Consider the following 14,516-nt stretch of genomic DNA (forward strand, 5'->3'; position numbering starts at 1 on the left):
CAAGTTACACCTTCTGAAAATCCCCAGAAAATGATAGTATTAGTGAATCATTGTAGCAACTCATTCCTTTATTGTGTCTATGAATGAAATGGATATTATGTGCCCAGGATGGATGTCAAAGGCCCATGAAAATCCTCGCAGGGACTGTGCTGATCTAGACCCCGCTTCTTAGTACCAAATTACTAAAACCGCCTTTCTTGTTTCCATGCATCTAGTTTCTTCTCATTCCAAATCATCCTGCATATCAGTTAGATCAGTCTCCTAAAACAATTCTCTTCCATTTAAAATACCGACTTTAGGGGATTAAGGCAGCCACGTTCCATGTTGAGAGTACCCAGCTCCAGCTGCTGACTCCAGCTTCCTGCCAATACAGACCCTGGAAGGCAGCAGTGATGGTTCAAGTAGTTGGGTTCCTAAACCAACATGGGAGACCGGGGTTGAATTCCTGACTCACAGCTTTAGTTCAGTCCAGTTTCAGTCACTGTGGACACTCGGGGAATGAACCAATAGGTTAGAGCTCTCTTTCTCCATCTAGCTTCTTCTCAAGGAAACTTATGTATGTATGTATGTATGTGTGTGTGTGTGTGTGTGTGTATATATAAAACAATTATATATATGTATAGAAAGCCATTTATAGATAAGATTTGCTCAATAAACTGATTATGTAAACACACTGGATTTTTAATAATGCAACAGTACTTCAAAACATTTGTGAAAACTAGAAAGTACTGAATTAAAAGATGAGTTTATTTTCATACAAAAAATTGAAATACATGCATAAAAAAGATCTTCAAATTGTTCATGGATATGTTTATTATGAAAAAATCTATGGGGTCGGCGCCATGGCTCACTTGGTTAATCCTCTGCCTGTGGTGCTGGCATCCCATATGGGCGTCGGGTTCTAGTCCCGGTTGCTCCTCTTCCAGTCCAGCTCTCTGCTGTGGCCCGGGAAGGCAGTGGAGGATGGCCCAGGTGCTTGGGCCCTGCACCCACATGGGAGACCAGGAAGAAGCACTTGGCTCCTGGCTTCAGATCGGCACAGTGCCGGCCCTGGCCGCCATTTGAGGGGTGAACCAATGGAAGGAAGACCTTTCTCTCTGTCTCTCTCACTGTCTAACTCTGCCTGTCAAATAAAAAAATAAAAAAATCTGTGAATGGAACTCAAAATATTTTTCACACCAAAATCATCATTATCATGATTATTATTTGAGAGGCAGACAGAGAAGAGAGAGAGAGAGAGAGAGAACAAACTTTTACTCCCAAACACCCCAACAGCTAGGGCTGGGCTAGGCCAAAGCTAAGCTAGGTCAGAACCAGCAGGGCTGAAGCTAGAAGCGAGCAACTCCATCTAGCTCTTCTGTATGCACAGCAGGAACCCAACTATGTGAGCCATCATCTGCTGCCTCTTAAAGTACACACTAGCGGGAAGCTGGAATTGGGAGCTAGAGTTGGGACATGAACCCTGGCACTCCAATACGGGATACAGACATCTGCATCAGTGTCTTAACTGCTAGACCCAACACCCGCCCCACTGATCTTTTAATTCCATTTTTCCAAGAACTTTTTGAAGTAATCTCACTTGTACATGTTTAGGAATAAAAATATAAGTTTTAGGAACACAAACCTATACTTTAAACAGACAGGTGATGCATTATAACATGCAATATTATCAGTCTCTCCTGTAATGAAGCAATCAGAAACAATGTAGACTTTATCTGTGGTACGATTATCTCTACTGGACAGTAGAAGCATTAAATCCTTTAATGCTGTTCTGTAACTCAGCCTTTTCACTGTCATAAATTTATCACTAAAAGCACAATAGTGCCAAACAATTAACTGCTACCCTCACACGTGTCAAATCAATGTTCAGGCTATTGAGCAGAAATATTTTCTAATTCAAGGCACTAAATTCTGTTGAGTTCATAAAATAGGCAGATCAGTAGTACTCACAATTTGCCAAACACTTCATAGCTGACAGTACCCAGTGAGGAAGTTCTTCTGCAGAAAAATGAGATAAAAAGAAGATATTTAATTCCATAAAAAATAAGAAATTATAGTCATGCAGATACTTGATATTATAAGAATGTATTATTTGCCCAAGTAATATAAACCATATCTGTTAATCACAAATCAACCACTTAATTTATCTTTGCTTACCATAAACCTATTTTGTTTCCCATCGTCCTCTACTCCAGATTCAGGGGCAATAAAAAGGAAGGGTTTCATGGCCGGCCCCGCGGCTCACTAGGCTAATCCTCCACCTTGCAGCGCCAGCACACCGGGTTCTGGTCCCAGTCAGGGCGCCGGATTCTGTCCCGGTTGCCCCTCTTCCAGGCCAGCTCTCTGCTGTGGCCAGGGAGTGCAAGGGAGGATGGCCCAAGTACTTGGGCCCTGCACCCCATGGGAGACCAGCAGAAGTACCTGGCTCCTGCCATCAGATTAGCACGGTGCACTGGCCGCAGCACGCCAGCCGCGGCGGCCATTGGAGGGTGAACCAACGGCAAAAGGAAGACCTTTTTCTCTGTCTCTCTCTCACTGTCCACTCTGTCCAAAAAAAAAAAAAAGGAAGGGTTTCAGGTTTCACGTTTCAAAAACAGGTTCTGCTCCAATTAGAGAATATATCCTAGAAAAACCTCTTCCCCTCTCACGACTGCTCAGGCTCCTTCTGGTACACTATGTACACTGACTCAGGAGCTGCAGGGATTATATTTGATAATATTTTATAAAAAAACAAAACAAAACAAAAAAAAACAAGGGGTCAGTGCTGTGGCATAGAATAGGCTGAGCCTCCGCTTGTGGTGCTGGCATCCCATATGGGCACTAGTTTGAGTCCTGGATGTTCCACTTCCGATCCAGCTCACTGATACAACATGGGAAAGCAGTGGAAGACAGCCCAAGCACTTGGGCCCCTGCACGCACGTGAGAGGCCCAGAGGAAGCTTCTGGTCCCTGCTTTGGATTGGTTCATCTCTGGCCATTATGGCCATTTGGAGAGTGAACCAGCAGATGGAAGACATCTCTCCCCCTCTCTGTAGCTCTGCCTCTCAATCAGTAAAAAAGGCCCAGGAATAGGTGGCTTCATTGCTGAATCCTACGAACTTTAAAAGAAGACTTAATTCCAGTTCTTCCCAAGTTATTCAAAACAACTAAAAGAGAGGAATCCTTAACATGTCTATGAGGGCAACATCACCCTAATTCCAAAACCAGAAAAAGATACAACAAAGAAAGAACTATAGACCAATATTCATGATGAAAGTAGATGCAAAAATCTTCAACAAAATACTAGCTAATCAAATCCAACAACATATCAGAAAGAATATTTACCTGGACCAAGTGAGATTTATTCCTGGTATATATAAATGGATGGTTCAACATATGCAAATCAATCAATGTAACACATCACATTAACAAACTAAAGAATAAAAACTATATGATTATATCAATAGATACAGAGAAAGCATTTGATAAAATACAACATCATTTCATAATAAAAACCTTAATCAAACTGGGTATTAAAGGAACATTTCTTAACACAATCAAGGCAATATATGACAAACACACAGCCAGCATCATTTTGAATGGAGAAAAGTTGGAAGCACTTCCAGAAAGATCTGGACTCAGACAAGGATGCCCAGTTTCACCACTGCTACTCAATATAGCTCTGGAAGCTTTAGCCAGAGCCATTAGGCAAGAAAAAGAAATTAAAGGGAGACAGATGGAAAGGAGGAAATCAAATTATCCCTGTTTGCGGATAACATGATTCTAAACATATGGTGGGACCAAAAGATTCTACTAAGAGAATATTAGAGGGGCTGGCCCCGTGGCATAACGGGTAAAGTGGCCCACTGCAGTGCCAGCATCCCATAAGGGCACTGGTTCAAGTCCCAGCCGTTCCACTTCTGATCCAGTTCTCTGATTTGGCCAGGGAAAGCAGCAGAGGATGGCCAAAGTCCTTGGGCCCCTGCACCCATGTGGGAGACCCGAAACAAACTCCTGGCTCCTGGCTTCAGACCGCCTCAGTTCCAGCCATTACAACCATTTGGGGAATGAATCAGCAGATGGAAGACATCTGTCTGTCTGTCTCTCTCTCTCTCTCTGCCTATGCCTCTCTGTGACTATGCCTTTCAAGTAAATAAATAAATATTTTTTTAAAAAGGAGACTATTAGCACTCTTAAGGTATGAGTTTGGTAAAGTTGCATGATATAAAATCAACACACAAAAATCAATAGCCTTTGTATTCACAGACAATGCCATAGCTGAGAAAGAACTTGTAGGATCAGTCCCATTCACAATAGGAATGAAAAAAATTTACTTTGCAATAAAGTTAACCAAGGAGGTGAAAGAGCTCTACAATGAAAATTACAAAATATTAAAAAAAAGAAGACACAGAAAAATGGAAAAATCTTCCATGTTCATGGATTGGAAGAATCAGTATCATCATACTACTGAAAGCAATTTACAGATTCAATGTGATCCCAACTTACCAATAACAATCTTCTCAGAGCTAGAAAAAATGATTCTAAAATTCAAGAGACTCTGAATAGCTAAAGCTATCTTAAACAACAAAAACAAGGCCAGAGGTATCACAATGCCAGATTTCAAAACATACTAAGGGCAGTTATAATCAAAATAGCCCTGGTACTTGCGTGAAAATAGACATGTAGACCAATGAAACAGAATCAATATAGAAATCAATCCACATATCTACAACCAACTAATCTTTGGCAAAGGAGCTAAAATCAATCCCTGAAGAAAGGACAGTCTCTTCAACAAACAGTGCTGGGAAAACTGGATCTCCGTGGGCAGAAGTGAAACAAGACCCTGCCTTGCACCTTATAAAAAAAATCAACTCAAAATGGACCAAAGATTTCAATCTACAACCTGATAGCATCAAATTACTGGAGAACACTAGGGAAACTCTGCAAGACATTTTCATAGGAAAAGACTTCTTGGAAAAGACCCTAGAAGCACAGACAATTAAAGCAAAAATAGAAAAATGGAATTACATCACTCTAAGAAGCTTCTGCACTGCAAAGGAAACACAACAAAGTGAAGAGGCAACTGACAGAATGGGAGAAAATATTTGCAAAGTATGCAACTGAAAAGGGAGTAATATTTGGACTCTATAAATAGCTCAAGAAACTCAACAACAAAATAAGTAATCTAATTAAGAAATGGGCAAATGTCATGAACATTTTTCAAAAGATGAAATACAAACGGCCAACAATCGCACGAAGAAATGCTCAGGATCTCTAACCATCAGAGAAATTCAAATCAAAACCACAATGAGGTTTCACCTCACACCAGTTAGAATGGCTCTCATAGAGGAATAAAAAATCAATGCTGGCGAGCACGTGGAGAAAAAGGTACCCTAGTCCACTGTTGGTGGGACTGTAAATTAGCACAGCCACTATGGAAGACAATATGGAAATTCCTCAGAAATCTGAAAACAGATCTCCCACATGACCTAGCTATCCCACTCCTGGGAATTTACCCAAAAGAAATGTAATCAGCACATGAAAGAGTTATCTGTACCCTTATGTTTATTGCAGCTCAATTCACAATACCTAAGATATGGAATCAACCCAAATGTCCATCAACTGATGACTGAATAAATAAAATATGATATATACACTATAGAATACTACTCAGCTGTAAAAAGGAGTGAAATCCTGTCTTTTCCAACAAAATCGATGCAACTGGAACCTATTACACTTAATGAAATAAGCCAGTCCCAAAAAGAAAAACACCATGTTTTCCCTGATCTGTGGTAATTAATAGAATGAAGAAAAATGTAATGTATATTAGCAAAATTGACATTCTGAGATGTGATTACTGTTTAAAGCCCTTGTCTCTACTGTTAAGGAACAGTGTTTTTTCCTTCTTACTGTTTGTTGAATTCTTTACTTAGTGAAGGGTTAAGCTTATGATTATAAAATAAACTAAAAGTATGTCACTGTAAAAATTTTTTTTAAACTTTTATTTAATGCATATAATTTTCCAAAGTACGACTTATGGATTACAATGGCTTCCCCCCCATACCGTCCCTCCCACCCACAACCCTCCCCTTTCCCACTCCCTCTCCCCTTCCATTCACATCAAGATTCATTTTCGATTATCTTAATATACAGAAGATCAGCTTAGTATACATTAAGTATGGATTTCAACAGTTTGCTCCCACACAGAAACATAAAGTGAAAAATAATAGATGATTTTTTTTAAATGATGATGAAATCAGATCAGACCTATTGTCATGTTTAATCCCAGTGAGAGTCAAGTTGGGAATTGATAATTTCAATTTTTTTTTTTTTTTTTTTTTTACAGAGGATCAGTTTAGTATGCATTAAGTAAGGATTTCAACAGTTTGCACCCCCATAGAAACACAAAGTGAAATATATTGTTTGAGTACTCGTTATAGCATTAAATCTCAATGTACAGCACATTAAGGATAGAGATCCTACATGAGGAGTAAGTGCACAGTGACTCCTGTTGTTGACTTTACAAATTGACACTCCTATCTATGGCATCAGTAATCTCCCTATGCTCCAGTCATGAGTTTCCAAGGCTATGGAAGCCCTCTGAGTTCTCCGACTCTTATCTTGTTTAGACAAGGTCATAGTCAAAGTGGAGGTTCTCTCCTCCCTTCAGAGAAAGGTACCTCCTTCTTTGATGACCTGTTCTTTCCACTGGGATCTCACTCGCAGAGATCTTTTGCCAGAGTGTCTTGGCTTTCCATGCCTGAAATACTCTCATGAGCTCTTCAGCCAGCTCCGAATGCCTTTAGGGCTGATTCTGAGGCCAGAGTGCTATTTAGGACATCTGCCATTCTATGAGTCTGCTGAGTATCTCACTTCCCATGTTGGATCACTCTCCCCTTTATTTACTCCATCAGTTAGCGTTAGCAGGTACTAGACTTGTTTATGTGCTCCCTTTGACTCCCAGTCCCTTCACCATGACCAACTGTGAACTGAAACTGATCACCTGGAACAGTGAGATGGCATTGGTACATGCCACCTCGATGGGATTGAATTGGAATCCCCTGGTATGCTTCCAACTCCACCACTTGGGGCAAGTCAGCCTGAGCATGTCCCAAATTATACATCTCTTCCCTCTCCCATTCCCACCACCATGTTCAACAGGGATCACATTTCAGTTAAGCTTATGATTATAAAATAAACTAAAAGTATGTCACTGTAAAAATTTTTAAAAAGAATGAGAAAGGAAGGAGGAGGAAGGGTGAGAGTGTGGGAAGGAGGATAGGGTGGGAAGCATCACTATGCTCTTAATCTGTACATATTAAATAAATTAAATTCATTCAGGTTATATAAATTTTACAACCTATTTTAAAAAAAAGGAAATTTTAGAACCAGTAAGGGGATTGTGGACTGCTGAAAGTACCAAAACAATATTTCTCTGAATCAAAAACCATGTTAATGCAACATGCACCTGTCATGTAGTATTACATAGTATTCCATGAACATGCACAGTTTTTTAAAGATTTATTTATTTTTATTTGAAAGTCAGAGTTATACAGAGAGAGGAGAGGCAGAGAGAGAGAGTGAGGTCCTCCGCCTGATGGGTCACTTCCCAGTTGGCCTCAATGGCTGGAGCTGCGCCAATCTGAAGTCAGGAGCCAGGAGCTTCCTCCGGGTCTCCCACGTGAGTGCAGGGACCCAAGGACTTGGGCCATCTTCCACTGCTTTCCCAGGCCATAGCAGAAAGCTGGTTTGGAAGTGGAGCAGCTAAGTCTCAAACCAGCACTCAGATGGGATGCTGGTGCTTTAGGCCAAGGTATTAACCCACTGTGCCACAGCGCTGGCCCCAGCATGCACAATTTTTTATACCTGTTAAAAATCATTATAGGGCCAGTTTTGTGCTACAGGAAGTTAAGCCACCACCTGCTAAACTCGCAACCCATATGATCGCTGGTTTTAATCTCAGCTGCTCCACTTCCAAACCTGCTCCCAGCTAAGGTACCTGTAAAATCAGTGGCAATGCCCCAAGTACTTGGGTCTCTGCCACCCATGTGAGAAACCTGGATGAAGCGCATGGCTCCTGGCTTCAGCCTGACCCATAAATACGCATAATTTTTTATGTCTGTTAAAAAAAATGTTTTGGGGCCAGCACTGTGGCCCAGTTCTAGGAGTTTGGGCCACTTGGAGAGTGAACCAATCGACAGAGGAGCTCTCCTTCTATTTCTGTGTCTCCCTCCCTCTCCATAACACTGTGTTCCAGTAAATAAATAAATCTGTTTTTAAAAAATTGTTTTAATAAAAACCTAGGTTTAGGTGACTGTTAAATGTCTTTCCTCCGAATCTTTAAACAGACTTCGAAGAAAAGATACACAAAATTAAAGGACCTTCAAGATTTAAAGAGCAATGGTATCAAAAAACAAAATGGAATAGCAAAAACCAAGACCATCTCAGGAAACCTGATGTAAACACCATAACAAAAAGATAAATGCAGTAGGAACCTGGCAGCCACCTAAAAATTGACTCAAGTCTCAGTCAGGTCTAAAAACATACCCACTTTTCAACCATTTTCCTGGAAATAACAGGAATCACTCAGTGCCCATGGTGGCTAAAACTGAACTCATCTATGGGAGATTTTATTAAAGCTTTCAATGCTGATCACTCACCTTTCCATGACATTTTGTTAATATAAAGAACTAGCTATAAAGGTTTATCAGAAAGGGAAAGAAGGATTTTTTTTCTTAAAGATTTATTTATTGATTTGAAAGAGTTACAGAGAGAGAGAAAGAAAGAAACAGAAAGAGATAGATCTTCCAACCGCTCCCCAAATGGCTGCAACAGCCGGAGCAGGGCCAATCCAAGACAAGAGACAGGAACTTCTTCCAGGTTTCCCCCTTGAGTGCAAGGTCCCAAGGACTTGGGCCAAGCTCTGCTGTTTTCCCAGGTGCATTAGCAGGGAGCTGGATTGAAGTGGCTAAGCTAGGACTTGAACCAGCACCCATATGGGATGCCAAGACTACAGGAGGCTTAACCTTCTACGCCCGAGCACCAGCCCTGGAAAGAAAGATTTATTTAAAGCTGAGGTAACTTTCTCAGGGTTAAGGGAAGGGTCAAATAGGAGTTGATATAGCAGTGCAGCCGATGAATGGGGTCAGCCAAGAGCTAAGTGGTTTTCAGGCACTTACTTGACTTGTCATCGAGGACAACAACTCCCTGCTTGCTGACACTGTACACGTTATGCATGATGAACTTAGCATTGACAAGCTTGATGTCTAAAACTTCTTCTAAAGAATCCAGACCAAGGATTTTCTGTAGACTGAAAAAGTAATAAATCAATGCTATGTTAAAACATCATCATTCACCTAAAAATCAACAACTGCAAAAGATCAATATTTATGAAAAAAAGCTATAAATGAAGAAAATATCCCTTTATCACTTACATATTGCTTCACTGAGATCATAACACAATGAAAAACAATAAAATAATTTTTGCTTAATGTTTATTTTTTGAGATAACTTTAATTTTTTTTATAAGATCTTATTTATTTATTTGAGAGGTAGATATAGACAGTGAGAGGGAGAGAAAAAAAGATCTTCCTTTCATTGGTTCACTCCCCAGATGGCCACAAGGGCCAGAGCTGCACCAATCTGAAGCCAGGAGCCAGGTGCTTCTTCCCGGTCTCCCATGTGGGTGCAGGGGCCCAAGGACTTGGACCATCTTCTACTGCTTTCCCAGGCCATAGCAGAGAGCTGGATTGGAAGAGGGGCAGTTGGGACTAGAACCAGTACCCATATGGGATGCCAGTGCCACAGGCAGAGGAATAACCTACTGCACCATGTGCTGGCCCCTGCACTTTCTTTTTTAAAATATTTATTTATTTGAAAGGCAGAGCTACAGAGAGAGGGAGGGAGACACACAGAGAAAAAGCTTCCATCCCCTGGTTCACTCCCCAAATGGTCGCAATGGCCAGGGCTAGGCCAGGCCAAAACCAGGAGCCAGGAGCTTCCTCCAGGTTTCCCACTTGTATGCAATGGCGCACACACTTGGGCCATCCCCCACTGCCCTTCCCAGGCCATCAGCAGGATGATGGATTAGAAGTAGTGGAGGATGGAATTAAGATGGCAGTGTATGGAGGGAAATTGCTGCTCTAGTCTAGGAGAAGATAGTTTAAAAAAGTGAGAAGAGTGCAGTCTCAAAAAAGAGGGAGAAAACAACAGAGCAAACTCTTCGCAAACAGTAGGGACACAGTGGACCTACATGGAGGGTGTGGATGTCCACAACTCAGGACCTTAGCAGCTGAGAGCCTCCACACCAGCAATGGAGAGTGAGGTGAGACCAGACTGCAGCAGCCCAAGCCACTGGCGAAAAAGCTGCAGGAAGAGCCCAGAGGCAATCTGGAGCCTCATGGGGGATAGTATACCTGCCAAACTAAGGGAGAAAAACCTGGGGTGGGGTTTCATTTTCTCTCTACTCAATCACCCTGCAAAGGCTTCCTGTAACAAACTGACAGAGAGCAGGCACAATTTTGGACATACGTAAGAGCTGCACCAGCTCATGTCCACACATCCAGCAACCAGCCAAACGGAGACTCCTGAATCTGGTGGGGAGAACAGACAAGGGGGCTGGGAGCTCATGACTGTGGGATGCTTGTGTGCCGGGGCTGTGAAAGCACTGAGGCTGTGTGGGAGGACTCAGTATGTGGCTGGGACTTTGGGCAGCCACTGTGGAGGCTCCACATGCTCAGGGCTTCCTGGTTCCCTGGTGAGACTTTGCTGGGGAATCTGAGCTTACAACAAGGACTGCAGAGAACCTTGGTGTGGTCCTTGCGGCAGAGCAGACAAATAATATACCCACTGGGCCCAGGCACAGGACTGGTCTTTGAGGAGAGGCGCTCAGCTGAGTGTACACCAACAGACAAGAACAAATGTCCCCTCTGATTAAAAAAAAAAAGAAGAAGAAGAGATTTACCAAATATGGGTGTGTCACCTCAAATGTGCCCTTCACCCTGGAGCACTGAACAGAGCTCCGTGGCCACACCCATCACATGCTTCTAGGTACTCCCTGAAAGTACAGACTACACTAATCCACACAGCCATGGTCCAAAGATAAACGCCACAACAGTGAAAAAACAAAGAAGAAACCAACGAGTATCTCCACAAATGCCAAATAAAACAACACACTCAGTTCAAGAAATAAGAATAAGGAAGACAACATGAAACCCCCAAAAGAACACAACATTTTAATACTAGATTGTGAAGATGATGAGATTGAAGTAATGCCATGCCAGAAGTGGAATTCAAAACATTGATCAGAGGATAACTTAGAAATAATCAGAAGCAAATGCAGGAACTAATGAAATCCATACATGAAAAAAAAAATTTCTCCCACAAAATTGAGATTTTTCTTTAGAAAAATGAAAAGGAAATCTTGGAAATAAAAAATTCAATAGAACATATAAAACATTCAGTGGAAAGCCCTAACAACAGAATTGGTGAAGCAGAAGAAAGAATATATGGCTTAGAAGACAAATCACAGGAAATTAAAGTCAGACAGAACACAGCAATAAGAAATTAAAAAAAAAAAGAAAACCTGTTGGTAATCTACAGAATACTATCAAACAACCCAACAAACAGGTTCTAGAAATTCTTGATGGTATGGAAAGAAAGAAAGGATTAGAAAGTCTTTTAGTGAAATAATAACAGAAAATTTCCCTAATTTTGAGAAAGAGGGTGACATCCAAGTACAGGAAGCACAAAGAACACCTAACAGACATGACCAAAAAAGATCTTGACCATGACACAGTGTAGTCAAATTCTCCACGGTAAATATAAAGAAAAGATTCTAAAATGTGTATGAGAGAAATGACAGAGGATCTCCAGTTAGATTCACAGTGGACTTATCAGAAACCTTACAGACTAGGAGAGAATGGCGAGATACATTCTTAAGAGAATATATAGCCTTAAGAGAAGATATAGTCTTAAGAGAAAAAAAACTTTCAACCCAGAATACTACACCCGGCAAAGCTCTCATTTTTGAATGAGGGTGGAATAAAGACCTCCCGTGACAAACAGAAATTAAAGGAATTTGTCGCCACCAGTCCAGCCCTGCAGAAGATATTTAAGGATGTGCTACACACAGAAACACAGAAACATGGTCATCAATGAAAGAAGGTAAAGACAGAAAACCTCTCAGGAAAAGTAAAAAAGAAACCCAAAGTAAAAAAACAGGAATATTATAGAAAAATGCCAGGGCAAAGTTGTTACTTATCAATAATCGCCTTGAATGTAAATGGGCCTCAACTCTCCAGTTAAAAGACAGACTGGCTGAATGGATTAAAAAACAAAACTCTTCTATTTGCTACCTACAGAAAACACACATCACCAACAAAAATGGACACAGATGGAAAATGAAAGAATGGAAAAAGATATTCAATGCTAACAGAATCCAAAAAAGAGCTGGTGCAGCCATCTTAATACCAGATAAAATAGACATTAACACAAAAACTGTTAAAAGAGACAAAGAACACTATGTAATGATTAAGGGATCAATTCAAAAGGAAGATGTAACGATTGTAAATATATATGCACCTAATTGCAGGGCAGTGGCTATTCAAAAGAAATGTTAAGGGATATAAAGGGAGACATAGACTCCAATACAATAGTAATAGCAGATTTCAATACCCCACTTTCAGCAATGGACAGATCAACCAAACAGAAAATCAGCATGGAAACAACAGAGTTAATCGACATGATAGATCAAATGGACCTAACAGCTATCTACAGAACTTTTTATCCTACAGTTGCAGAATACACATTCTTCTAAGCAGTGCACAGAACTTTCTTAATCACATTCATAATAACTATGAAAAAAATCAAATACCTTGGAATAAATTTAACCAAGGACGTCAAAGATCTCTACAATGAGAATTACAAAACATTAAAGAAAGAAATAGAAGAAGATACAAAAAAATGGGAAAATCTTCCATGTTCATGGATTGGGAGAATTTATATCATCTAAATTTCCATTCTTCCAAAAGCAATGTTCATATTCAATGCAATACCAATCAAAACACAAAAGACATTTGTCTCAGATCTAGGAAAAATGATGCTGAAGTTCATATGGAAACACAGGAGACCCCAAATAGCTAAAGCAATCTTATACAACAAAAACAAAGCCCGGGCCGGCGCCGCGGCTCACTAGGCTAATCCTCCGCCTTGCGGCGCCGGCACACCAGGTTCTAGTCCCGGTCGGGGCACCGGATTCTTTCCCAGTTGCCCCTCTTCCAGGCCAGCTCTCTGCTGTGGCCAGGAAGTACAGTGGAGGATGGCCCAAGTGCTACACCCCATGGGAGACCAGGATAAGTACCTGGCTCCTGCCATTGGATCAGCGCGGTGCGCCGGCCACAGCGCACTGGCCGCGGTGGCCATTGGAGGGTGAACCAACGGCAAAAGGAAGACCTTTCTCTTTGTCTCTCTCTCTCTCTCACTGTCCACTCTGCCTGCCAAAAAACAAAAAAAAACAAACAAACAAAAAAAAACAAACAAACAAAAAAACAAAGCCAGAGGGATCACAATACCAGATTTCAAGACATAACTACAGGGAAGTTATAATCAAAACAGCCTGGTACTGGTACAAAAACAAATGGATAGACAAATGGAACAGAATAGAAATGCCAGGAATCAACCCAAGTATCTGCAACCAACTTATATTTGACCAAGGAGTTGGGGAATGTACTCAAGAGAAATGAAACAAGCAATTAAAAGAGTTATCTGCACCCCCATGTTTACTGCCATTTAATTCACATTAGCTAAGACATGGAATCAACGTAAATGCCCATCAACTGAAGACTGGATAAAACATTATGGGATACGCACTCTATGGAATACTACAGAGCAATAGAAAAAAAAATGAAATCTGGTCATCTGCAACAAACTGGATTAATCTAGAGAACATCATACTTAAAGAAATAAGCCAATTACATAGGAACAAATATCATGTGTTCTCCCTGATCTGTGATAATAGAGCACCTAAAAGGAAATCTGCAGAAGTGAAATTGACACTTTGAGAAACAATGACTTGAACAGCCCTTGTCTGAAGTTTTTTTTTTTTTTCCCTCTCTTCTTCATACTATTTGCTGGACTCTTTATTTAGCATAAAGTTAATCTTATGTGTATAAAGTCAACTGAAAATAGATCTCAGTAAAAAATAAGAATGGGACTAAGAGAAGGAGGAAGAAGTTTATTACTGTTAAGCTGTACAGTTCTGCATACATTCCTACAGACTTACTTCTAAGGTTACAGTTTAAAATTTTCCATGGGACCCCAGATCCCATTAAGCTGGGTGATAAAAATGCCATCCTAAGTGTTTAAGTGACCATATTAAGTGTTAAATTGATCATATAGATAGGATTCAGTGTTAATGGATCATATAAATAAGATCAAGTGTCTGGTAATAATAATAGATAGAATTAAAAAGGAAAGAATGTTCAAATATGGGAAGCAGTCCACGTAGCAGACTCATAGAATGACAATCACTTTAAATAG

General features: G+C 40.6%; 1 protein-coding gene across 3 annotated transcripts in view; it reads right to left on the bottom strand.

The window, feature by feature from the left end:
• The window catches only part of DEPDC1B (DEP domain containing 1B), a 118,014-nt gene that overhangs the window by 43,616 nt on the left and 59,882 nt on the right, over positions 1-14,516 (bottom strand). For 2 of the 3 annotated variants that reach the window (XM_089313199.1, XM_070056735.2), the window contains 2 exons: positions 9,158-9,288; positions 1,951-1,998 (listed from right to left, as the gene is read on the bottom strand). In XM_089313199.1, coding sequence (XP_089169325.1) covers positions 1,951-1,998; positions 9,158-9,288 — 179 coding nt within the window. The remainder of the gene's footprint in view (positions 1-1,950; positions 1,999-9,157; positions 9,289-14,516) is intronic. The other variant, XM_089313200.1, reaches the window with a different exon arrangement.

The sequence above is a fragment of the Oryctolagus cuniculus genome, chromosome 14 (assembly GCF_051225735.1).
Source record: "Oryctolagus cuniculus isolate XC-2025 breed Fujian yellow rabbit chromosome 14, ASM5122573v1, whole genome shotgun sequence".
Lineage (NCBI taxonomy): Eukaryota > Metazoa > Chordata > Mammalia > Lagomorpha > Leporidae > Oryctolagus > Oryctolagus cuniculus.